The sequence below is a fragment of the Mesocricetus auratus genome, unplaced genomic scaffold, assembly GCF_017639785.1.
Source record: "Mesocricetus auratus isolate SY011 unplaced genomic scaffold, BCM_Maur_2.0 Super-Scaffold_100676, whole genome shotgun sequence".
NCBI lineage: Eukaryota > Metazoa > Chordata > Mammalia > Rodentia > Cricetidae > Mesocricetus > Mesocricetus auratus.
The window spans coordinates 53797909-53824191 of NW_024429266.1; the positions used below are offsets into that span (position 1 = coordinate 53797909).

The 26283-nt window shown below is 51.9% G+C and overlaps 1 protein-coding gene across 5 annotated transcripts; it reads right to left on the bottom strand.

Moving 5' to 3' along the window:
* On the bottom strand, positions 1 to 26062 carry Tnni1 (troponin I1, slow skeletal type). Of its 5 annotated transcripts, none has more exons than XM_013115860.3 (9): positions 25908 to 26062; positions 8678 to 8707; positions 8014 to 8017; positions 5975 to 6016; positions 5372 to 5503; positions 3431 to 3520; positions 2234 to 2410; positions 1348 to 1457; positions 1 to 342 (listed from the first exon to the last, which is right to left on the bottom strand). In XM_013115860.3, the coding sequence occupies exons 2-8, from the start codon at positions 8686 to 8688 to the stop codon at positions 1350 to 1352; spliced, it is 564 nt and encodes a 187-aa protein (XP_012971314.1). In that variant the 5' UTR covers positions 8689 to 8707; positions 25908 to 26062; the 3' UTR covers positions 1 to 342; positions 1348 to 1349. The 5 variants fall into 5 exon arrangements, with proteins under 5 accessions (XP_012971314.1, XP_040594450.1, XP_040594448.1 ...); XM_040738516.1 differs by lacking the exon at positions 25908 to 26062 and adding an exon at positions 19805 to 19828; XM_040738514.1 differs by lacking the exon at positions 25908 to 26062 and adding an exon at positions 13844 to 13914.
* Positions 26063 to 26283: the final 221 nt, after the last annotated feature.

Consider the following 26283-nt stretch of genomic DNA (forward strand, 5'->3'; position numbering starts at 1 on the left):
CACCGGGAACATGGGTTTTTAATGGAGTTGTGATGCCTGTGGACACTGCAGGTAGCAGCAGAAACGGGGGGGGTGGGGGTGGGGAGAGCAATGCGGGGCTGTGGGACAGGTGTTCTCTCTGCCTCCCTCCTCAGCCTGCGGCCCCTCGGCGTGGCACCCAGCAGGCCTCGAGGGTCAGCGTAAGCCCACGCTGCGGGGGTGAAGTCTCAGACTCCCATCTCTCTTCTCTGTGTGCCATTTCATCCTGACCCCAAGGCTGGCTGTGCAGGCTGGAGGAAGGGCATAGCAGGGGTGTTCCAGGCACTGGCAGGAAGATGGGTGAGTGGGACCGGACCCCGGAATCTGTAAGGACAGGGAGGAGACGCTATCAAATGGATCCTGGTGATGCATGCGTGCTGTTCAGGTGTCACTGACTGACACACAGCACATACGGTCCCATCCCCCCCGCCCTAGGGCTTCTCCCTTGCACCACCCATGAGAGCCCTCAGCTGCATGGCTCCCTCTCTGCTCCTTGGCTTGAGCCTGTCCTCCCTGTCCTTGCCATTGTCCGTGACTGGCTTCCTTCCACAGCTGACCTTTGCACCCTTCCCCTTCACTTGTGAACCGTCTCCCATCAATCACTGGGATCTGCTCTGGGGAGAGCCTTGTCTGTTGTGTGCTACCTGCAGACCTGCCTGTGCGCCTCCTACCCGCGCTCCCATAGCAGGGCTGCCAGGGCCCAGTTCCACCTCTTGGTTGGTTCCTCTGGCTGTTTCTCCGGGGGGTGGACTTGGTGTCTCTGAACTGGTATCCCCCCCTCTGAACTGGTATCCCAACCCCCACCCTCGGGACCAGTGACGAGGGCGCTCCATTGAGGGTATACAAATAAAGAACGGCTCCAAGTAGCTTGTGAAAGACCTGAGATTCTTGGAGACTTAGAGCTGGAGGACCTTGGGGACCGTCTATCCTTGCACTCTCAGACTCTGGCCTGCCTCAGGACCTCCTAGGGTCCCCCAGCACCACAGTTTCCAGGTCAATCATTTGCAACCAGGAACACGTGGAGGCTGCTAGGCTCGGGACCACTGATCCGGTGCGAGCCTCAGTTTTATAGACGAGGGGACCTGGCACCGACACAGACACGCCAGGCCCAGTATCCGAAGGTACAGAGTAGACCTGCGCTCGAGAGGCTGACTCCTAAGAACTCTCCTGCGTATCGCATCAGCCTTCCAACCCCTACGTATCCTGAGTGCCCGATACGTAAGGCTCTGAGGAGGGCCAAGACAAGCACCCTGGGGACTCTGGGGGCCCCAGGATGAGCATCCCGGGGACTCTGGGGGCCCCAGGATGAGCCCCGCCCACCCCAAGCACCTCTACTGTGAGGTTGGGGACTTGGCAGCATCGAACATCTTCTTCCGGCCTTCCATGCCAGACATGGCCTCCACATTCTTCCTCCAGTCTCCCACCTCCACGGGCCGCTCCTGTGGGTAATCCACAGCCATATCAGAAACTCACCAGGCTGGGGGGGGCAACAAAGGCCCCCTGAACTCGAGATATCACATGGAAGAAAATCTACCTCCTCAGAAAGATAGGAAATCCCACCGTGTGATAGAAGATGCCTTAGCCTGAGGTTCCACAGAGAGTATGGGGCTGTGCGGCTGGGAAGTCCTAGGTGACTGTGGTGGGGTCACAGGGCTGGTTTCCAGTGTATCCCAAGCCCCAAGCCCTGTTATACCCTCCTGTGTGAGACACTACAGCTCAGTCACCGCCTCCAAGAGGCCTCTCCTGATTCATCTCCTAGTTTCCACTTGTCGGCATACTGCTGAGCCTGTTCATCTTTAGTAGGCTCCCTAGACCAGAGATTTCTCTCTCACACTTGCCTCTCGCGGTGTGTGTCAGCTCTGGGCATGTACTGTGAGGCCAGCAAACTTGAAGTTGTTTGCTATGCACGTAATTGAACTCAGTTCTCCAATTTCTACACGCTCATGCTCCTACAGCCACAATGAGAAGCCATGGTGACAGGCTTCCCCTTAACTGACACTGGGAGCAAGGTTTACTTTATTCCTCAGTCAGCCTGTCTTGTGCTGTCTTCCCCTCAGATTGGAAGCAGCCTGCCATCCCTCTTGTGACACTGACCTCAAAGGGGGGGGCTAGAATATTCTGGATCATAGACTAACTAGAACACCCGGGCTGTGTGAGAAGCTACAGGTAAAGGCTAATAGGCAGGAGGAGGAAGTCTGAGGAGAGTGGTCCTCACCTTCTCTGTGTCTTCTTTCTTCACAGACTTGAGGTTGGCCCGCAGGTCCATGGATACCTTGTGCTTGGAGCCCAGTAGGGCTCGGAGCATGGCGTCAGCTGAGACGCGGACCCTGCGCAGGGGTGGGCGCTTGAACTTCCCACGGAGGTCCAGCACCTTCAGCTTCAGGTCCTTAATCTGTTGGAGGGGAGGAGCCAGGCTCTATGGGGAGGACGCTAGACCAAGTCCTCTCTTCCTGAGGAGCCAACTGCTAGGCTTCCAGCTAGAGCTGCCCCCAAGTCCCCCGGGCTGCAGGCTAGACTTTCTGAGGTGCCAGAACCACCCACCCTTCTCCAAACAGTCACCAGGAACTTGCGCAGATTAAGTCCAGTAGCTAACCTCATCCCCTTCCCTTCACCAAGCCTCACATAAACGAAACGTCACTAAGCCATCATTCACGTTTGGAAGCCTTGTGTGGCAAGTGGACTGCCTTTTTCTGTCCCTCCATCCCTGCTCTTGCTGTTCAGGCCCTGCCCAAGGGGGCCTGCAGAGCAGCAGAGCCTAGATTAACCCAGCAGGTAGAAAAGCCCTAAATCCTACACCCTGGGAATCCCAGGGTGTGGTCTACAAGGGAGTTCTCTGGAGTTTAATGACATCACACATCAACCTCCTTGGGGCCAGCGGAAGTGGGTAGGGAAGTGTCTGCTCACCTTGGGTCAATGCTCAGAAGCTGCCCCTCTGCACCGGAAGTCCCGCCTTTCCCCCATTCCTCTCTACCGGGGGGCCCTCCGCCTCTCAACACCCACGCTGAAGGAGGGTGGAGTATGGGAGTGAGAAGCCGAGAGCAGAGTGCATACTAGGACCCCATTCTGTGACTTGCGCCTTTGTGAGTCTCTGTGTCCTCATTTGTCAGGGTCAGGTACTAGCCCCCATGCCACCTACGGGTGTGTAGGGAAGAGCAAAGGGTGCAGCAGACATGACAGCCCTTCACAAAGGTGAGATGTCATTAACAGACATCTGATTTCTCGTGTGGTGAGCAGGGACAGCCACTCTGAGCTCACACGGCAGGAGGGGAGGCAGTTTGTTCTTTTCCTGTGCGCCTGTCCTTCCCGCCCATCTCCGGCCGGTGGAGCCAGGGTGGAAAACTAAAGCTTCATGCTGAGTGGCTGCCTCCCTGGATGCCCAGCCCAGGCTCCTCCCCACCCTCCCTGGGCTTACCTCCCTCGTGTTGTGGAGGCATTTGGCCTCGATATCATATCGCTCCTCATCCACCACCTCCACCTTGGCGTGTAGCTCTCGGCACAAGTCCTGCGGGAGTGCAGGGACGGCGTGAGAGTGGAGGAGAGCGGACAGGACCACCAGCGCCCGCCTCCCCCGGCCTCCCCCTGGGTCTCCAGCCTCCTCCCCGCATCTCCGGTCATCCCCCCGCCCCCGCGTCTCCGGCCTCCCCTGCGTCTCTCCGGCCTCCCCCCGCGTCTCCAGCCTCCCCCACATCTCCGGCCTCCCCCTGCATCTCCAGCCTCCCCCTGCGTCTCCACACTTAGAACTGTGACCCCGACAGGAGCTCCTAGAGTCCCATCAGGGTAACACCTCAGGGCATAAGCCTTTGCTCTCCTTTCTGCTCTCCTTGTGCTTTCTTTTTTTAGCTTGTTGTAAATGATTACTTAGGTTTTTAAATTTATTTTATATTTTATTTTATTTTTAGATTGCATGTAGCCAAAGCTGGCCTGAAAGCCCTGTTGTTGAGGGTGCCTAGGCACAAATTCACGATCTTCACACGTGTGAATTCACAGAAACTATGACAGGACATGCAAGAGCCACACACCTTCAAGTCAGGCACAATCCCAGCGCTGAGAAAGGGAAGTAGACACAAAGCCCCACCCCTAACCAAGAAGTTATTTGTAATGGATAGCTTTGGGGAGGGAAAATCAATTTTCCTCACTGGAGTGTTACTGGGTATATCAAGCCCCATGCCCGGGAGTAGATAGCAACACGAAATGAACTCCATTTCTCCATGTTTTGTGGGGTTTCTTTCTCTCTCTCTCTCTCTCTCTCTCTCTCTCTCTCTCTCTCTCTCTCTCTCTCTCTCTCTCTCTCTCTCTCTCTCTCTCTCTCTCTCTCTCTCTCTCTCTCTCTCTCTCTCTCTCTCTCTCTCTCTCTCTCTCTCTCTCTCTCTCTCTGTAGATCAGGTGACCTCAAACTCACAGAGATCTGCCTGTCTCTGCCTCTGAGTGCTGGAATTCAAAGTAAACACTACAACACTCCTGGTTTCCTTTCTTTCTTTTTTCTTTCTTTCATTTTTTCTTTCTTTCTTTCCTCTTTGTTTTGATTTTCATTTTTTGTCTTTTTTTCTTATTTAGAGAGAAATTATATAAAGTTGTGTGGTCAGGAGGTAAGAAGAATCTGGCAAGAGTTAGGGGAGGAGAAATATGATCAAAATATGTTGTATAAAATATTTTAATTAAAAAAAGTTTTTAAAGGCTGGGCATTGGTGGTGCGCACCTTTAATCCCAGCACTCAGGAGGCAGAGGCAGGCAGATCTTTATGAGTTCGAGGCCAGCCTGGTCTACAGAGTGCCAGGATAGGCTCCAAAGCAGTACAGAGAAGCCCTGTCTCGAAAAAAAAAAGTTTTTAATTCACAATCCTCCAGCCTCTACTTCCTGAGCATTGAGGTTATAAACACATGCCTCTACAGAAGGCTTATAGTCCATTTCTTAAAACATAGCTTTCTTATCATAAAAGTAACATAAGTTAATGGTAGAAAATCTGAAAACTATATGTTAAGCAAAAATAATAAAAACAAAATAGCTACTGCCTTGGCAGACATGTGGAAATATTTGCATCTGATCTATTCTCTTCAGTCACTGGGGCTAAAGCAATTCATAACCGATTGCAAACAGTGAAGATTCATCTCTAAAAGGAGGGGAGATCTTTGGAGCAATGAGCTTTCTAAATCCTGCCCATTTCCCAGGCCATGCCATTGCACCAGCTCTGCCCAGCCAAGTCCATTCTCGGCTCCGGGACTCCCCTCTCCAGTCTGTAAACTGCAGTATCACACGGTCACCGCGAGTGCAGTTGTGAGACTGGGGCACCTTGTGACTCTCAGAGCTGTGTGTGTTCAAACCCCCAGAGGGTTCCTTCCCAGCCTGCCCGGCTTACCTGCAGGGCGCTGAGGGACAGGCCGCGGGTCTGCAGCGTGGGGATGCGCTCCGCTAGATAGCGCACCTTCTCGGCCTCTCGCTCCTCGTGTTCCTGCTCCCAGCACTCCTTGGCCTTGGCTAGCATCAGGCTCTGGAAAAGACAAAGCCACGGAGCCAAGGTGGCTCCTCTTATTCCCTGCCCAGCATCACGGAGTGAGGAGACTCCGGGTCTGAGGCCATCGCCCCGTGTGGCAGTGTGTGCAGTAGCTGCTCGCAGGCCCTGTGTAAGTGACACAGAGCGGCTCCCATGGCATCCCTGAGTCCCAGAGTTGATTTACCCACAGTCTCCCTCTTCCCTCCTGGTTGTCCCGTGGTGTGTCCCACAGGGCTCCACAGAGAGAAACACACCAAAACAAACCATGCCCTTTCCTCTCCCTCCACCAAGGACCCCTCCCCAGACTATCTCCCGCCTCAGGCACCCAGGAGGGGCACGATACAAGTTACTGGTCACCAGCCAGCTCTGGCAACAGCCAAGCTTCTTCCCCTACCCTTGCTTGGTCTCCCTCCTTCCCTCCCTGCCCGCCGCACCCCTTCGAATCATCTCCCGTGGGACCGGCCTTACCTTCAGCATGAGTTTGCGGGAGGCAGTGATCTTGGATTTCCTCTGAGGACGAGAAGAGAGACCAATGGTAAGACAGAGGCTATAAGGCTGGGATTCTGGTCCAGACCAGCACAGTACCAGCTGTGGCTCTTCGTCACTACCCAGAATCCTCCGCTCACTTTAGGCCTTTCAAAGCTCATCTTTGGGACTGAACCCGTCAGGTTCCAGGAAGGCTGTGCTGCAGGCAGCTACCTTGAAGGCCTGCCTTCCAGTCCCCGCTCTGCTGCAGGCAGGATTCTGCAGCTGGGCCTCCTAAGGTACCTCCTCATCTGCGGGGGAGCATGTTGACAGCTGCACTTAGTTCACAGTGCCACCAAGATAAAATGAGGGCACAGATAAGCAACCTTTGAGAAAAGCCTAAAACGGGCGTGTGTTTTAGCCCTCCGGGTGATAATGCAGCTATATTCTGATGCTCTTTCCTGCCAGAGACATACGCTACGTGTTTCCCAAATAAGGGAACTATGTCTATGTGGCCATCCAACTGCTGTGCAAGTCATCTTCACCCACATAAATCTCTAAGATATGAAAACACTGTTGTGTCATCAAACCAGCAGGCAGATTCTTGTTTTGTCTGTTTTTGTTTTTTGCTATTGTTTTGTTTTTTGCTCTTTTAAGACAGGGTTTCTCTGTATAACAGCTCTGGCGGTCCTGGAACTTGTTCTGTAGACCAGCCTGGCTGAGAATTCAGAGATCCACCTGCCTCTGCCTCCCAAGTGCTAAGATAAAAAGGAGTGTGATACCGCCACCTGGCTACAGGCAAATTTTTGATGACTAGATAGATATGCCTTAATAACTCCTTGTAAGCTCCTGCCAAGGCCAGATATGGTGGGTCATATGTGTAATCTCAACTCTCTCAGGGCTAAGGCAGGAGGCTCACATGGCGTGGCCCATCATGGAAGAGCATGGGCTACATGGAGGAACCTGTCTAAAAGAAGGTTTAAAGTCCCAGCCCTGCAGCAGTGACCCAGTGTGGTGAAGGGGGCAGACAGAGCTACCTCGCAGCTAACTCATGGGACTGTGAGGCTTGGGAGCCCGGTGTCACTCCTGGGTGCTCCCATGGAGCACTGCCCTGGGAGAGCACAGCTGTGGTTTGTCCCTCCAGTGTGTCAGGCAGACGTGATGGATCTCTGGGAGTGGCTGGGCGAGGCAATGGCTTAGCACACTGAGCACACAACTTCTGACCTGCTCACGGTGGCTTATCTGTTGGAAGCCTACACTCCAGGTAAGGAGAGAAATGGCCGGCTGCTGTAGCCATTACAGCTCCCGGTTCACCCACCCAGACACACCATGGGGAATGGCCTTTTGCTGTCTTGGTTCCTCACCAGTCAGTAAGCACCTGGCCTCTTCAGCTAACCGACTCTAATCGGAGCCTTAGCAAAACTCAAGGGCTCATAGGTCACTGGAAAATGGTGTATTTGCTTCTCCTGAGACTATCCAGGCCAAGTGTCCCCTCCATCGGTGACAATTCCTCTCCACATCAGCTTTTCCTTCAGTCCCCACCCCTGGGTGATATGCAGGCTGCGCTCTCAGCAGCCTGAAGAAATCTGGACCACAGAGTGTCCAGAAGCAGGGTAGGGTAGCCACAGCCCTGAGGGGAACCTAAGGCCGCAGCATCATGCCTTCCTCATAGCCCTCAGTTATGGCTCTGTGCAGCATCAGCTTTTCGACGGGCAGAGTGATGCCCCAGGGATGGATGCAGGAGCTTTGAGAGATGCTGAGGGAAAACTTTCACTCAGCAAAGGTACGAAGCCATGCTGCGATCTGTGGTCCCGGCCACAGGAATGTCTGTGAGGAGCATTGTGACCCGGAGCAGCGACTCCCTGCATCCCTGGAGCCCAGCATCATATAGGGGCTTCACTCACTGACTCTCTTCTCCTGGGAGTCTTCTCAGCCCCTGGCATCCCCACCCCTACCTCGGCTTTGACCCAATCTCTGATTGCTCTCCAGGCCCACCCCACCTTCACCAGTCAGCAGAACTAAGAAACCCCAGTATCACTCACCTCGCTTTAGGCATCCATCGCAAGACGGACCGGAGGAAAGAGCAGAGCACAGGGTGAGTGGGAGCAAGATACATGACATGAGGGTAACAGAACCAAGCAGATTTGCTTGGAGAGGAGGGCACAGGTGGCAACAACATGTCTGAAAGATATCAGCCATCAGGCAGGGGACCACTTCAGGAGTTCAGCAAATAATAAGAACCCAATAACCTTCTGGGCTGCTGGATTTTCCTTTTGGGAGGTGTTGGTCATTCATAGATGTAGACAATCTAGTGGGAGGCTATGTAAGCTTTGACAGAGGGCCACCATTAATGCGAAACTTCTATCCCTGGGCCTGCATTCTCAAAGCTTCTGCCACGGCCCTGTGATGTGGTAGCCTAATGTGTGCAGTTTACTGATCAGTCCTGACAAGCCAGCTCTGAAGCTCAGGTCAAACACATCCTCCAGGGCAACCTGGGACTGAGCTCCACTCATCTGAGAGAGCTCCGGGACACCTCAGGGAAGAAATGAGTGCTGACCAGACACTACGAACCACCCCTGTGCCAGGAGCTTCTGCTGGGAGTAGCTTGGGGGCAGGGTGAGCCAGGCTGTCCAAAACTGTCAGGCTGAAGTCTGTGGTGAATGGACATGCCTCCCAGGAGCCCTGTACGGGGAAGAAACAACTTACACTTCAGGCATGGTGGTAGCAAGGCGGCACCTAGGGGATACAGAGGAATCATTAATGGAAAAGCTGTACCTTCAGCTGGGAACCCCTTGGAGGTGGCCAGTTAGACAACAGGAAGAAGTCAACAATGACATATTCCAACAGGACACCTCATCTGTTCTGCTTAACCAACGGTGGAACAGAATACATGAACAAAATCCTCCTGTGACCTGCAAAGCCTAAAACATTTGCCTGTGGCTATTTCCAGAAAAAGACTGCTGACTCTGGTACAAAACAGAATGGAATCTGTTTTGCAATGTAGACAATGCGGTTGGAAAGTAAGAATAGGCCTTGATCGAGAGAGACTTGAACACGTAGCTGAATCCAGCTGTCACCTGGATTAGGTGTGGATTAGGACTGGGGGGGGTGCAGGAGGGGCAGAATAGAATAGAATAAAAGCTGACACGAAACCGGCAGCTGGATGCCTTTTGGCCCAACTCCAGAGGAGCCATCCAATAGGTGCCTAGCAGCCCTGGGCAGGTGGCAAGAAGCCCCGAGTAGAGGTTCAGGCAGAAGGAAAAAAGATTCTAGTGTGTCTCTACTCTTTCTTGGCCAGTTCTCCTTTCTGCAAAATTGGAGCTTAGACAAGTGTTGTGCTTCTTAATATTCAGCCCTTGGACATTTTATTCAAACCAGATCTCACTTGGAAGTAAAGCACGTTCAATCACTAAAGGCACAATGGCACAGGCATCCTGAGCTGTGGAGCAGTCTGAAGGCACTGGCAGGCCGTCTCTGGACCCAGGCCAAGATGGGCTTTCTGAAGGCTGCAGAGGCCTGATTCACCCTCTTGTCTGGGCCCTGCCTTAGAGCATCCTGGAGCAGGTGGGCGGAGGGTAAAGGAAATGACTGTGCGGAAGCTCAGGGAAGCAGGAGCAGCCAGGCTGGGGACAAATATGTGGGGTGGGTCAGGAGGCCTAAGACAGTGGAGAGTGGGAGGAGCTGTGTACACAGAGGCAGCAGGCATGGAGTCCAGAGTGCAGCCTTACATTTGGTTCAGGAACCTAGTTTGGAGCACTACAGGAGCCTTGCAAAGCGCCCGCCAATAACGCCATTCCATAGCCAGCCTTCTGAGCCCGGTGACCAGGCTTGACCCTCCTATCATGAATCCCAGCCTGTTAGGGAGCTTTCCACATAATAAGCCTCTCTTGTGGGGAGAGTGAGGCTAGGTGGGAGGTGACCCTGGAGTCTCAGCTGTCCCCGTGGGGCGCAGGGGAAGAGGTGTGGGAACCATCCATGCATTCCCAAGATGCTTAGCTGGAATTAGATTCTATGCACAGCTGCTGGTCAAGGGCTCTGCTCTTCTGCAGACAGAGGGGAAAAGAAACACTGGCTGACAAAGATGCACCCCACCCACGTCCTTGTGGCCTCTGGGAATGCAAGTGGCAGCCGAGTAGGTCTCACATCTGTCTCCCTAGGAAGTTCTTCGCCCTGGTGGGCATCTAGCCATGTCTGTCCTTCCTCTATCCCTTAAGATCCCACTGTCGCCAGGCTGGGGCCCACGGCCGGGCCTCCTGCCAAGCTCCAGGCAGTCCCCAAATGCCTCACAGACAAATGCCAGACCCAGGGGTCTCAATCAAGCATGAGGCCCTGACCTGAGCTCTGACACCCACCAGGCAGGCCCCCTTGACAGGCCCTGTGGAAGACAAGCAGGGACCTGATTAGAAGCCAGGATGTAGATAGCAGCGAGGCTGGAGGGCCGAATTCCATCAGTACCACAAGTGGAAAATGAGGAGATAACAGAAAACGCAGAACTAGCGGGAAGGGAGCAGGCTCCAGGCTCCCTATCCCTCAATGCTCACCTCCCTATCCCTGAGGCCCTCGGTGTGGAAAAGCCTGAACGTGCGTGAGTGTGCAAACCTGTGTGAGAGACAGCACAGAGAAAGGAACTGACCTCTTGACACACCTCATAGGAACACAAGCATCTAAGTAGACTCAAGCTCTCCCTTGCTCCCCACCTGTGACCTTGGATCTTAGTTCAAGGGCACCCCCATGCTACTGAACAGGGTGTTAACAGGCTGGGTTCTCAAGCTTGTGGCCAGGGAGATCAGTGTTGGAACTTCTTTGGTTTTATGACTTCCAAACACAGGGCAGGGCTCCCTTAGCTCCCCGCTCCTCCCAACATCACAGTGTGGATATCGCCCTAGCTTAGGGGCTCACAGGCTCTTGAGCTCTCAACCCATCTGCCTCCCCCATGAGAGGACCCAACAAGTCCTTCTGCAACTCAGAGCCAGAAGCAATGGAGAGCATTGGCAGTCTGTCTCTTCCTGCAGACGAGACAGGCAGAGAGCTACAAGCTCCTGTCAGAGACAAAGGATCAAGAAGTAAGATGGTCTCTTTGGTCACAGGGGCATCTGGACCCGATTCCTGAGAGTGCTACGTGCCAGCCATCTTCCTGTCCTGCCACTGCAGGCACTGATCACTGCCACTGCTCCCCAGACACCTCCTGGATGCAGATCCTCTCTCTGTCTTGACTCCGAGTCCCCAGTGCCACCCCTCCCACCAGGAGCACGGTCCTTCATGCCACTGGCTGCCGTCCCTAGTGAAAGCATAATCCATTAGGCTCTGCCGTGGGCTCCTGAGGAACATGTTGGACAGTTCTGTCCCTCCGGGTTCTACTTCCCACAGCGTCTTCCAGGAGAGGTACCATGTTATGGGACAAAAGGCTGGGACTATTGAGAGAGCATTCTGCCAACAAACCTGTTTACCCAAACAAGAAACATCTCCCAAACCTTATTTCCTCTTTAAACAAAGCCCCAGCTCTCTACCCAGGCTCGCCCAGGTCCACGGTCAGGGCTGTAGACACTTACCTAGTTTAGTCCTCGTGGGGTTAGGTTGACCTGAGCCTCACCACAGACTGCAGACTGTGGGGGCAGAGCTGAGGGCAGGCTATGAAAACTGTGGCCTCCGGCAACTGGCCAGTAAAAATAGAACAGCCGCTGCCCCTCCTTCCCACCCCCTCCCACCATACACACCTCACAGGGCAGATACGTGCTGCAGTGTGTATACCACAGGGCACACAGGGTCAGAGACCAGTGTGTGTGCATCAGGAGTACACGCACACACGCTGCCCACGCAGAGCCTCTGACTGGGGGAAACCAGCACTCGACTGGGGAAGGCAGGGAGTAAAGGACCAGATGTGGAGCTGACCAGAGATGAGAGCAGGAAGTGGGATGAAGGAGATCTGGGCATTGAGGGGCCTGAGGAACCATTAAGGACTAGGGAGGGAACCGCAGACTGACATTGTCTCTCCTGCCAAGACATGTGGGCATGCAGCCCCAGTCCATGTTCCAAAACCCTCAAAAAGCCCTCGATATAATTGCTTGAGATTCTGGCACCAGTGAGATGGGAGTTTGCCTGCAGGGTTTTGGTGGCACGTTTCTGGGGCCCAGGTGAGTCACGGTGGCAGCAGGACCATCTTTATGCTCTTGGAAGCATACACTTCTTTGGGTGGGCCGTAAGGAGTCTCCATTGTCCAGGTTCCAATAGCATCCCACCTTCCATTTCTTGAACCCAGGGAGACTAGGAGTCTTTTCCCTGCTTAATCTTCATGCCAGTCAGAGACTAACTGACCCAGGAGGCTGGGACTGCAGGGCCGCACCTGTTTACCGGGTATTTTTAGGACTGTTGATGAACACATAATACCCACCCTATAGTCAGAGAAAGACAATGCCTGCTATGTTAATCCTGTGGCTATTATAGTCGGTCATCTTGTGGGCCAAGATCCCAGGCTAGGCAGGACAGGCAAAGCACTGACCCCTCTGGGAGGTCAGAAGCAGGCTCGGGGAGGGAGGCAGTTGGTGGGCAGGAGTGAGCTAAGGCAGTGCATTTCCAGTGCCCACCAAGAAGAAATAACCTGCCCAGAGGATGCTAATATCCTGTTGAACAGCAGAGATGTCCCCAGGCCTGTTATTCACAGGGCACGTTTGGGAATCTTCTTGATAGGTGGCTGTCAGGGAGAAAGGACAGGGTCTAAGAAACTATGGGGCTCGGGCATAGGATTCCAAGTAGAGAGGTTGGGGTAGAAAATAGACAGGCACCAGTCACAGGAACAGCTGCAGCAGAGGAGTCTAGGATCTTTGGGGAAAGGTCCACTGGGGCTTACTGCCTTCACATTTTGTGGGTCTCTCTCTCTCTTTTTAATACATTTGGTGTGTGTGTGTGTGTGTGTGTGTGTGTGTGTGTTCTCATGTGTGTGGTGTATATATAAGTGTGTGTACAGAGGTGTACTGATAAATGTGGAGGCCAGAAGCCAACCTGAGGTACTATTCCTTGAGAAACGCCTGCTGTATTTTTGAGACCTCTCTCGTTGTGACCTGGGGTTCATTGGTTCACCTAGGCTGCCTGGCCAGAGAGCTCCAGAGAACAGTCTGTGTCTGCCTCCCCAGTGCTGGGGTGACGTGCCCAGTTTCTGATGTAGGTGCTAAAGGTCAAATTCAGTGCACAGCAAGCATCCTAACAGCTGAACCATCTCCCCAGCACCTTGGAAATTCCTTCTGAGACCTCACACCAAAAATTAGTTGTCTGCATGAATTACCTTGCTTTTTGAAAAGGAAAATAAAGATAATATGACAAAGCATAAAATAGAAATATAAAAGAGGACCAAAACAAACCAAAAATTAGGTGACTATATGCTTACAGCAAGTCACTGTGAATGGAGACCACCCAGGAGGGTGTCCTCTCTGCTGGGAACACACGACAATGTGGCGGGTTGGGAAAGCAGGCCTGGAGCCCTCTGTGGTAGGTCCCGGTGTTCTACCTCTTTTTGCTTTCCTTCCACACTATGTGGTTCCCAGAATCTAGCTCTTTCCCCAAGGTCCACCCCGACTCATGACTCCAATTCTGGCTTTGCACTCTAACCGACAGACTTGTCCAGGGTCTGTCTCCTGATATAACTCAGAAGTGGCTGTCAAAACTAAGTCTATTATGCCCTGTAATCCAATTTACAATTTCCCTGAGTAGGGACGTGGGTGCAAAGACCTCCAGAACACCCACAGGTAGGCCCTGCGAGCTCCAGCAGGAGTCTTTCTCTAGCTAAGGTTCTACCCCGAGTGTTTCTGCTCTGCTATGCCAAAAACTGTCTTTACCAAGTGTGCCCCTGTCATTTTCCTCCTGACCAACCCCCTTGCTTACCTTTTCCATTCACATCTGCCCAGGACAGGTCACCCACTTCCTATTCTGCCTCTACAGGGGCAACTACCCCAGAGCCTTCAGGGATATGTCTGGCTTCTCCTCAGACATGGAGCCGAAGCTCTCCAGAATCTTCAGGCAGAACTTCCTGTGGTCACATGGATAATGGCCCCACAAACATGTCCATATCCTAATGACAATGTAAATATGATACTTTATATAGCACAGGGACATTGCAGATGTGATTTAAGACAGGAGGTTTCCCTGAGTTATCACAGGTGCCTTTTTAATGGCTGAGGCATGAGGTTCAGAGTTAGTAAGAAATGTGACCAACGAAGCAGAGGCCAAAGGAGAGAGAGATGTAACACGCTGTCCTCTAAGTTGGAGGAAGTGAGCGCCAGCCAAGAATCACAGGTGGCTTCCAAGACTGAGAAGAGGAAAGGAAATCCCTCCCTTGGCCTCCAGAAGGAAGCAGGCCGGCAAATACCTCATTTCCCAGCCTGCAAGCCTGGTTTTAGGCATTGACCCTTCAGGACTGTACCATAACTTGTGTTGTTTTTTAATGGTTGAGCTTATGGTGGCTTATCATAGCAGCAATAAGAACTTAATGAGTTCTCTCCAGTGACTTGCAGGGCCTCAGGCTTCATGGTCAGGTAGGCTTGGCACCAGCCAGAAAAAGCAGTGGGCTTGGCAAGGTCAGTGATAAGAACAAGGGTAGGTGGAGTGTACCCAAAGCAAGGCAGTCTTAAGGTAGCCTCTGACACTCTCCGGGAAAAAAAAACACAGCCCCCTCGGGCTCGCCCTTCCCAAAAGCCAGTTTTTCTCTTGCTGGGAGGACCACAGGAGGTGAGTGGAGGAAGACTATGGTCCAGGAGAACATGGAGAAGAGAGGCCATGCAGGGAGCAGTTCCGGTCTACCTCCAGAGTCTTCCCTAATGTAAGCAGAGCTGACCAGCTCTGACTCAGGGCTTCCTTCTAACCCAAGCACGTTCCTGTCTTTGTCTTTGACTCTGCTAAGGCCCACGGGTGTCCACTGAGCAAACAAGAAGACAGCCTCCTCGTAATGCACAAAGCCGGGCAGGCCCTGGGGCTTCTCCAGCCCAGGGTGGGCCTGCAGGGCCTGAGGAATACACTCAGCTGCACCTGTGTCCCAGCGATAACCCGGCCCACCACGCTCTTTGCTCTCCTCTGGTTTCCTGGGGTGACTGACCACTTGCACACCTCCAGTTCCTACTTTCTGCTGAATCAGAAGCTTAGTTCACGCTCCCCCATTTCCCCTCCACCCCAGCATCATCCCCAACTTTAATGCTGACCTTTCAGAACCTAATCTAAATGTAGGTTCAAGACTGAATACACCAGTTCCCGAAACCCTCTTTCTTTTTTGTTTGTTTGTTTTTTGTTTTTTGAGACAGGGTTTCTCTGTATTGTTTTGGAGGCTGTCCTGGAACTCGCTCTGTAGACCAGGCTGATCTCGAACTCACAGAGATCCGCCTGCCTCTGCCTCCCGAGTGCTGGGATTAAAGGCGTGCACCACCACCGCCCGCCCCCTCAGACCCTCTTAAAACCTTGGCTTTCTCATTGGTAAACTATCTTAGGGGTATGCCATGACATTAGGGGGTCTGGCTTCCAAGGGACTCCACTTTGTCTTCTGGGGAACCCCTGCTTGGGACAGGCTGATAAATGTCCTTTAGCTTCTTTTAAAAGTCCTGAGAAAATCTTAGGGAGTGTAGATAGAAGTTGTGCTTGAGAGAATGGTCACGATCAGAACTTGGCCCTCAGCCCCATGAAAAATTAATAAAAGTGGTCCATGTCGATGCACCTGTAACCTCCATACTCGGGACACTGAGGCTGGAGGGTTGTTGCTATGAATTTGAGGACAGTTTGAGCTGGAAGGAGGGAGGGAAGAGGCATGCCAGCAGTATCCAGGGCTTTCTGGGTTGGAAACATGGGCGGGGCACAGCTAGGAGAAAGACTCTGGAGGGGAGTTGGTGAAAGTACAAGATCTAGGTGAAGTGTCCAGCCTTTTGTCACTCTGATTTCCAATATCATTATTGCCTCTCCCAGGGCTAGAAAGACCATAGGGTATGGGAGGAAGGAAGTATCAAGCCAGATGATCAAAGCCTTACAAGGCCATGGGTAGTAGAGTCAGTCGTCGCTGGAGCAGACACCTGTCAGCTAGCCCCAGCTGCCCTAGCATTGTTTGGAAAGCAGAAGAACCTAAATTAGCAAATGACAAAGCCAGTCATTTGCCCTGCCAGCCGGCTCTCCCACACTGCTCGGGACCATGCCTCAGTGACAGCTGAGCACAAGCCCCCCTCTCCACACCCACTAACCCCATGCCAAACCTATCTGTCCTTGCTCTGGGACCAGGTGAACCCCGAAGAGGGGAGGGTGGAGGATGAAGATAGAGTTGCCAGGACAAAGAGAAGCTGACCCTCCTCAGTTTTACACCACAGAGCAGCCTGTGTCATGAAGGCTTGTGTCATTGGAGACAGAGCCTAGCTCAGTGAGTCAACACTCAAGCTTGGAGACAGACGGCCTCACTCCCAGCAAATCTGATCTGGTGTAACTTGAGCAGTTTGACCCTTGTGAGATTCCGTTTCCTCATCTATAAAATGGAGATAATAATAGTGTCTACCTCAGAAGATTGCTGTGGAGCTTTGGTGAGGTAATGTGTACAAAGGGCTTTGCGAAGTTCTGGCTTGAGGCAAGCACTTAGCCGAGGTTAAGTTCTTTGTGTATTCTGGTTTTGGTGGTGGTAGAAATTGAACCCAGGGCCTCAAACATACTAAAGCAAGCACTCTGCCACTGTGTGACTTCATGGCCCTTTAGTGTGTTCTCACTGAAGACTCAGAATCACTTCCAAGTGGGCATTATTGTTAATCCCAAAAGAGAGCTCACAGTAGGAAAGCGACTCGGTGACCCATGGTGAGGGCAACGCAAGAACTATCCCCGTCCCTGGTGACAGCCTGACATACGCGATCTGCTCAGTAAACCGTTTAAAGGGTTTTTCTTCCGTGCTCTCAACTTCAGATTTTTCTACTGTAAATTGGAATGGATCAATCAGTCGGGGAACCAAAGCTCCCTAAAAACTAAAGTGCTACTTTGATTATGGGTTCTTATTAGAGGTCTGTCGGTATCTGTAAAGCGGAAGTTCACGCCTCTATTCTCAGTCCTATGATTCCAAGAGGAAGTTTTTTCGTGTGTGTGCTCTGGGGACGCCTAAGCTGGGCAGAGAGGGAATAAGAGGAGCAAATGAAAAAGCCCACGGAATGAGGAGGGTGAGGGAGGAGGGAGAGCGCCTTCCAGCTCCAGCAGGCTCCGCAGCGGCTGGGTGGGGCCCTGCCACCTTCAGCTCAGCAGCCAGCGTTTCTCACACTGCAGCTGCCTCCCACGCCTGCCTGGGACTTCCTCACCCTCTGTCCAAACCTGTTGTCTCCAGCTCCATGAGCTAAAGCCTCACTCCATTCTACACTAAATCTGCCCCGGTCTCTCCCCCGACTTCCTGCCTCCAGCCATGTGCTGTGATAGACAAGGGGCACTGTCACCCCAGGCTGCCTCCCGGCTGTCACTGGGGCCCTTATGCTATGAGCCTAGGGCTGGGCCATGCCCTGGCAGGTCCCTGCAGAACAGGCTGCCTGACCAGAAATCCCCATAATAAGTAGGTAGGGTTCGGGGCTGCCCCTGTGGGGCACAGGAAAGGGGTGTGGGTCATGGAAATGGAGAGAGCTAGCAACCAGGTGTGGGTCCCACCCTTCATAAACAAATTCTTCTTAGACTGGGGCATGAGCAGTCAGGGAACCTGGGAACTGGGACACCAGGTCAGCATGGAGCTCTCCTAATGCTGCCCACTGCCGGTGCCCAGAATACCCCAGCCGCCGACTGCAGCCCCCAGACCTCTCCTGTGCACCACCCAGAATACCCCAGCCGCCGACTGCAGCCCCCAGACCTCTCCTGTGCACCACCCAGAATACCCCAGCCGCCGACTGCAGCCCCCAGACCTCTCCTGTGCACCACCCAGCCTGTCCTGACAACTTGACTCTGTTCACTCTGTAGAACCCCAGGCTCTTGAAGTTTCTATATCCATGCCTTTGTACTCACTGGCCCCCAGAGCAGGGCCGTTTCTCCCCTCTGCCCACCCCCCACACGATATATACTCAGAGAGAGGCAAGCCTCCCACCCAGACCTGCTGGCCTCAGCTCTCCTGCACAACTCAGGTGATTCTAGGTGTTATGTGCCTTAGCCGGATTCGTTTTTTTTTTGGTTAAAATTAGTTTTTATTTAAATTAAAAACAATCTTATTTAACATATCAATCCCAGTCCCCTCCCGTCCTCCCACTCCTCCTACCAATCCCCCATCCCACTCCCCATCCAATCCTCAGGAAGGGTGAGGCCTCCCATAGAGGATCATCAAAGTCTGTCACATCATTTGGGGCCCAGGTCCTCCCTGATGTATCTAGGCTGCAGGAGTATTGCTCCATAGGGAATAGGCTTCCAAAGTCCATTCATGCACTAGGGATAAATATTGTTTCCACTGCCAGAGGTCCTAGAGACTGTCCAGGCCCCCCAACTGACACCCACCAGCTGTTGTTTAGGCCACGGTACCTGCAGCGGTTAGGTAAGCCCTGCTGAGACAGCCTGTGAATCTCTAGCTAACAGACTGCCAGGTACCCAAGTTTCAAAGCAGGTATTGGCAGCCACATATCCTGCTCCCTTCCCTGCCTCCCGCCTAAGAGTCAGAGAGCCAGCTGCAGCCTGGCACTGCAAGCCCTGGGCCACCACCTCACCTTTAGGAAGGTAGAAAAGGACACGCCCACTTCTACTGCAGGGCCACTAATTTCCTCCCGTCTTCAGAGTTCCAGCCATGCTGCCTGTCCCTGTGCTGGGGTGAACTCTCCTTAGAGGCCCCGCCACACTATTGTCTGCCTGTCTGTCTGTCTGTCTACTCCAGGCATTAGTAACTCCCCAACGAACTCCATGTGCCCAACAGTCTGTGTCCCTCTTGAGTCCCTGTCTGAGGCCTTCCACGGACTGTCACCCTCACCCAGACATTTGCAAGCATTCTTCATCCACTATTTCAATCTGAGTCCCATGTCTGCCCCTAACCTGTTCCCTCTGTCTTCATGGCTCCTGGAAGGCACAGCAACCACCCCTGAGCCACCCCCCACAGCCAGCTGAGCCCTGGGGCCTGCCCTGAAGCCCCCCCCAGCTTCAGCCACAGGCATTGGCAGTACCTTCAGGGACTCCCTTCCTCCAGTTTCCCACCACACTTCAGTCTGCCCAGCCACCCCCACTGTATTGGGCGCTGCTCCTCCTGGCTCTGCAGATCCTGAAGTCCCTCTTTCCCACACTTCACCCCCACGCTGGCAACATCTGTTTCCCTCTCTGAGAGGAACTGGAGTGTGGACCCCAGACCCCATTCTTTGGTATCCTCTCCCCTCGGGGGCACACATAGTAGGTGCTCACAAAGGTTCTCTAAGTGGCTAGCAGTGACAGGTGACTTCTCCAGCAGAGACCGTGCAGGGGGACTCGTCCCAGCCCAGAAGGGATCTGGGCCTTTCCTGGGATCCTGAAGTAAGACTGGGGGCTCACAGCTAAGAGAGAAACTGTCTGGGAAGCTCCCTTGTCCAGGCTTTTGGAAACCAGCTGTCTCCCGACAGGGGGAGGAGCAACCCCGGCCCTGCTCTGTCCTTGACACAGGTGATGACCTCCAACAATGTGCTCAGACATACAAAGAAACAACAGCTGGGGACCTGGGCCTCTGCTGTTTAAAGACTTAGCGCCTAAGCAGTGACCCCTCTGTGTCCCATGGCGAGGCTAGGACCAGGCATACCGGGGAAGCAAAGGGCCTGCCTATGTGTGTGCTGGCCACTCAGCCCCCTCCCCACACCGACTCCCTCTCCGTTTCCCGCCAAGCCCGGTGCCTTTCCCCTCTGCTCAACTCCATGCTCCTGTTTTAAGTACCTGGGCAGGTGACTGGCAGGGAGGTGCTCCTTCGGTCAGCAGGTCTAAAGGAGTCCCTTCAAGACCCCAGCCTGGAAGGTAACGTCTTCCAAACGCCTTTTGAAAGTGGGCTTCCATGGGGCCCCACTCTTTCCACACAGGGGCAGCTGCTACACTTCTTTCTGTAGAATAAAGGGGAGCCCCCCTCTTTCATCTCCTGCTCAACATAGACCCTGTCTGCTCCCCAACTGCAGCTTCACCAACTCTTCTCGCTGTGTCTGATAGACAGGTGCAGAATTCCTAACACAAAGCCCTGCTTGCAAGTGCATGGGCAGTCCAGCAGGGGGCGCAGTAGAGGCAGGGATTGGACAAGGGGGTATAATTAATTCTCCCAGCCCCAATGCTGACCGTAGAGGTGGTGTTGACCATTTTGAGACAGACAGTTTCTTCCTCACTGAGTCCATCCTGAGAAAAACCTATGGCAGTGTTTCTCACAGTGTGGCCTGTTAGGACCTGAGTTGCACTGTTGGCCTTTTATACTGTGCCGGCATCTGCATAGAAGGTACTAGTGCAACCATGGGTAAAACTAACAGTGCCTCACCTTGAATCAAGGCAGTGGAACCAAAGTGAGCTGTGGTTAGGCAATTTTCCTCACCAACACTCACTGAGAAGCAAGCTGGGTTTTCTGAAGTATATCCTAGATGAATCAGGAAAGTGTTCCTTATATGATGGATGGATGATAGATAGATAGATAGATAGATGATAGATAGATAGATAGATAGATAGATAGATAGATAGATAGATAGACAGATGGATAGGATATAAGATAATCAAGAAAATAAAGTGCAGCTTTTTAGTCCTGAAAAGTGTCAGTCATTAGAAAAATCAACCAAGGCATTTTTAAATTTTACACACACACACACACACATACACACACACACACACACACGTCGCCACTGTAAGGGTTGGTTCTCTACCTCCACCACCTGGGTCCCAGAGATTGAACTCAGGTAGCCAGGGTTGCCTGCAAGCATTTTTGCCTGCTGAGCCATCTTGCTGGCCCCAAGGAATTGTTTTCAGTCCAAGTCATTCCGAATAGGCTTGCCCGTTGCTAGTGAGCTCTGAGGATCTTGTGGTTAAATAAAATAACCCCAAAGGTAGTGAGTGGAGCATCTGGTTGTGGAGATGAGATTTTGTTGTTGCTGTCTCGTCTATATTTTACTTCTCCTCCGTCAGTATCTAGACACCAAGGTTCCTGGAGAAGGAGATGAAGTTCTCCTTGCTGCCTGAGAGAGAACTGAAGGACCCTGTGTCTGTGATACAGAATATGTGAGTGGCATCTGTGGAAACTTCCAAGTAACTGACTGCATTATGACTGTTCCATCTCCCATTCCGATCCCTCCTCCTGCCCCACCCAGGGGATAAACAAGCAGATGTGTTTCCAGTCTCTGCTCTTACCCATCCCTCCTGAGCATTCTGCACACATTCCTTGTCCCAACAAGGTCCTCTGGATCAACACCAGGGAAGGCTTGGAAAGCAACAAAGGCAGCCGCAGGATGGACGTGTCAGCATCTGCTGTAACCCCAACCCAGCAGCTCTGACAATGTTCATCTTTCTTAAATTGAGGTCTTCCTTGAGGCCCACCCAGGTGTTCCCTGGAAGCTCTAACCGAGGGTGCCGTCCTCAGATTTTCATGGAAAAGATAGAGCTTCCCTCGGGAACTTCTGAAACCTAAAGGCATTCACACACCACATTTTTGAGAGCCATAACCTCTTACACACTCCAGTTCCAGAGGGCTCAGAGACGTGAAGGATGCGTGGGGAAGAGGACACCAGCACTGGGTGCACAGACGTCTCCAAGGACTTAGAGAGACTTTGTTTGTCGTGCACTGGACAGGCACAAGCACATGGACAGCCCTTGTTCCTCTCTGGACACAGCCAAGACCTGAAGGACCTCCAGTTGCCACTAGAGGGCAGCGTAGAGGAGGGAGCAAATGGGCCTGGTTCTGTTTAGGAGAGCCTAGGCCAGTTGAAGAAAATTCATGTTGCTATTTACACTATTGAAAGATATATCTTTAAATAAATTATGTTTCAAGATTATATTAATTTCAATATGTTATAGAGATTTCAAAGTGACTACTGGAGTCCAGGAAGACCAAAGTTCCCCACCTGGTATCAAAATGACATTTCTCTACCACCAACATTTCCACTTCCTGATTATAGTTCCTCAGGATTATTCAAGGTTCAGGCTGAACTGAAACACATGTCCTATCCCCTCCCTGAGCCTAACACGTGTGACTCCTCTGTGATTCATACCAAAATTGAGTCAGTGAAACTAACTTCTCCCACTTCGTTACCACAGACATCTAAGTTTCCTCCAAACATTTTTGACACGAATAGTAGCAGCTGTACTTTCCTGTCCTGTGAAGAAGGGAGATGTGCCCCAGGAATGGTAGCACACCTCTGTAATCCCAGAACCCAGGAGGCAGGGAGAACTTAAATTCTGGGCTAGCCTGGGCTACAAGATGAGCCTTTGTCTCAGGAAAAGTTTCTTAAGATGTGTGCCAGTGTATCATGCTGGCCTAGCATGAGTAAGGCCCTAGATGTGATCAAGAGCAAAGCAGGAGAGTGACAAATTGTCTCCGAGAGGGCATATCCCCAAGCTGGGTTGTACAGGACACGTAAGAGCTTGTCAGACAGCAGAGCAAACAGCAAAGTGGCATGAAATAGGATGAGTGAGGAGATCCAGGTAGTTTGCTCTCACTAGGATGTGAAGGGCTTGTCTCTGCACCAGCAGAAGGCGATGACGTGGCTGAGAGTGGACCACAGGTGCTGGGGAGCACGGCCTTCACGCATTTATACGGCACGCATTGCATAAGCCAGGGTGACATTACAGCTCCTGTGGATATAAAGAGGGATTGGAAGGTGGGAGAACTAGAGGCCACCTGTGAGGCCACCATCATCATCATCTAGTCCGCCGTGAATGGCTGAAGCAGGATGTCCAGGATGGGGCATCTATAGCCTACAGAGACCCATTGGTTCCCTGATCTATAGCCCGGGGACTTCAAGGTCAGGTGCTACTATCTGGAAAGGAGCTTCATGCTACCTTCCCACATAGCAGAAGTAAACAAGCAAGAAAGAGACCCCCTTACATGTTTGTTTATTTATTTACTATAGAATTTGGGGGGAAAGTGGGGGGAGGGCAGCTCTTGTTATATTACATAGGCTAGCCTCAAACACACCACATAGTCCAAGCTGGTCTCAAACTCTTTATGTAGCCCAGGCTGGTTTCTAACTGTAGGCTGTTCCCCTGCCTCAGCTTCACAGGTGCTTATATTCCAGATGTTTACCACCTCAGCTGAAAGCCCTTTTTTAAAGGTCTTAAAAAATTCACTCCCAAAGGCAGAGCCTTCATGCCCCAGTCTGCTCTTGAAGGGTCCGCCTCCTAATGACGTTACGGTGGCAACCAGATTTCAGCATAAGTTAGGATGGAAAGCCAAACCCTAAGAATCATCATTATCAAATATTACAAAACTAAAATGGGCATGTTTTTATGTGCATATCATCCCAAAAGGCTGAGGCCAGCCTGAGCTCTCTCTCTCTCTCTCTCTCTCTCTCTCTCTCTCTCTCTCTCTCTCTCTCTCTGTCTCTCTGTCTCTATATATGTGTGTGTGTCATATATGTATATATATAATATATTCATATATGAATAATACAGAATGAGCGATACGGTAACATACTAAAATATAAGATGATACTTTAAAATGTAACTAAGACTGGAGAAACAGTTCAGTAGCAGAGCCCTTGCCTAGAATGCAAAAGGCCCCAAATTTGCTCCCTAACACCAACACAAAGGTGGCTATGGAGAAAGTCCTACATTAAGTGTGGAATGGAGCCAATAGCTTGACAGTCACTTGAGAGAGCAGTCTCACACAGATTAAAAGATTTGAATAGATACATTTCCCCCAGAGAAGCTATGTAAATGGCCAATAAGCCACAAACAATGTTGACCTTCACCATCCATTAGAGAAGTGCAAATCAAAGCTGCACGCCAGACTGGTATGGAAACGCACGCCTGGGGGGGGGGGGCAGCACTCCGGAGGCAGAGTCAGGAAGCTGAGTGTAAGTTAAAGTCCATCATGACCCATATGGAGACACTGTCTCAGGAACAAACACTGCAGACCACTCATCAGGACGGCTGCAGCAAACACAGAGGAAAAGATGGGTGTGGAGGGTTGGGGACCTTGAGCATCGTCGGTGGGAGGCCCGGTGGGACAGCTCTGCAGAAGAGTGTGGCAGGGCCATGCAATCTGAAAAGTAAAGCTAGCAGGGGCTGAAGAGATGGCTGTGCACCCAGAAGCACCCTGAAGAGGACCTGGGTTCGGTTCCCAGCATCTACACGGTGGGCCTGTGTATGCTGACTGCAACTGCAGTTCCAGGGGATCTGACACCTTCTTCTGACGTCATCAGGTGCCAGGCACACGTATGATGCGCATACATACATGTAAGCAAACATTCACACACATAAAATAGGTAAATCTAAAAGTTTGTAATTAAAAAATAAATTTGTCACATGATACAGGAATTCCTCTTCTGGATATATACCCAAAAGATTCAAAAGTATGCCGGATGGTGGTGGTGGCGGTGGCACACGCCTTTGATCCTAGCACTCAGGAGGCAGAGGCAGGAGGATCTCTGTGGGTTTGAGGTCTATGGAGCTAGCTAGTTCCAGGAAGGCCAAGGTTGTTACACAGAGAAACCCTGTCAAAGATTCAAAAGTACAGTCAGACATGGTGGTACACACCTGTAATCACAGCACTCTGGGAGAGAGAGGCAGGAGGATTGTGGCTCTGAGGCCAGTCAGGCTCTACCTCGAAAACCCAAAACAAGATTTGAAATCAGGACCTTGATGAAATATTTGCACACTCCTGTTCATAGCCGCATCAATCACAGCCGCCAAAGGTTCACTGACAGAGAAATGGACCAACACAACATGGTGTGTGCACACATCGGAATCAGAATCCACCTTGAGAAGGGAGGAACTTCTGACACAGGCTACAACATGGGTAAACTTTGATGATATTACTGAAAAAAAAAACCAGTGATAGTGTCAGATTCAGAAGACAAAACACAGAAGGAAGGCATCCAGGGATAAAAGGGAGTGAAGGTCACTGTGTGTCATCACTGATGGTAATGACTGTCACATCCTAGTGTGGTATGACACTTAGATACGATCAACATGGGAACACTTATTCATTTATTTATGCAATTATTTTAATTTTTTGAGGCAGAGCCTCTTATAGCCCAGGTTAACCCTGCCAGATAGCTAAGGCTGACCTTGAACTCACGATTTCCTGCCTTTACTTACCAAAGTGTTGGGATTATAAGTGGAGGCCACCATGATCAGAGGTAAACTTTACTGTGTTTATTTGGTCATAATAACTTTTTTAAGAGAGTGAGCTGGAAAGAAAAAAAGCATACAAGACTACAGTCTCTGGGTGAGGAAGAAGGGAAGTGGAGCATGTAGGGTATCTGGAAACGGAGGGCATCCATGTCCCAGAGGCTGCGGCTTCCTCAGAGAGGAAGAGTTAGGGGAGTTGAAGAAACGGAAGAAATTGAAGTGTGCTCCGCCCATGCCTGTCTCGGGGCATCTCTGGCTCAGATGTGTGAAGATCAGAAAGGAAACTGTTCATGTGTTGGCATCATAACCCCTACTGGGTGGCATGGGAATTGGGTAGTGGGCAGTGGTGAGGTCACAGGGTAGAGGCCTCATGAGCGGGATTGCTGTCCTTGTAGAACAGGCTCGAGGAAGACGAGGGGTTTTCTTGGCTGTGTAGACACAGCAAGAAGCAGCTGTGTGAAAACCCAAAAGGGACAACCCTCTTCAGACAGCGTCTGCCCTCTTCTGACTGAATGGCGGCTAGGCAGTGTGGACAGGACCCTCCTGCAGGCAAAAGTGTCCTGTTTGCCCTCGGGTGCAGGAACATCAGAACTGGTTTTTAGGAAGGTGACTATGATGATGAGGCAGGTAACTCGGACTGCAGGTCACAGAGGATGGGAGGAGGGAGGGAGCTGCAAGCAGAGACAGAGGCTGGAGAGTGGGTGCTAAGATGTTTATCACTCACCTGCTCCCAGCCAACTTCCTTGGGGACTTCAATGCCCTCCTTCACCTTGAAGCATCAGTAACAGAATCTGCCTCTTCACTCCTCCAGAGTGTTTGTTTCATGGTGGAAAGACAATGGAATATGACTCCATTGGCAACATGCTGGGTGACCTTGGGCTGCTTACTTAGCCTCTGTGAACTCCAGGCTCATCCGTAGAAAGGGAGCTGTGATGCCACCACCCTGCTATTGTTGAGAGGATCTGGTGAGATCATGGCAGTGAAAGGAGCCTTTGTGAGTCACACCAGAGCTGTGCCGGCCTTTGAATGGAACCCGGTGAACTGTGTTCACACAGGAAGCCCCGGGCGGGAGCGGTGGAGCTGGGCTAGTGTGTCTGAGA

What these genes read in the sequence shown, in the direction of transcription:
- Tnni1 (XM_021229154.2), bottom strand. Translation starts at nt 6,153, where the DNA reads ATGAGCTTTGAAAGGCCTAAA. An exon ending in GCCTCCACAACACGAGGGAG is followed by an intron (nt 2,411 to 3,430) that starts GTAAGCCCAGGG and finishes CCCCTCCAACAG; the next exon opens with ATTAAGGACCTGAAGCTGAA. An exon ending in AGAAAGAAGACACAGAGAAG is followed by an intron (nt 1,458 to 2,233) that starts GTGAGGACCACT and finishes GATTACCCACAG; the next exon opens with GAGCGGCCCGTGGAGGTGGG.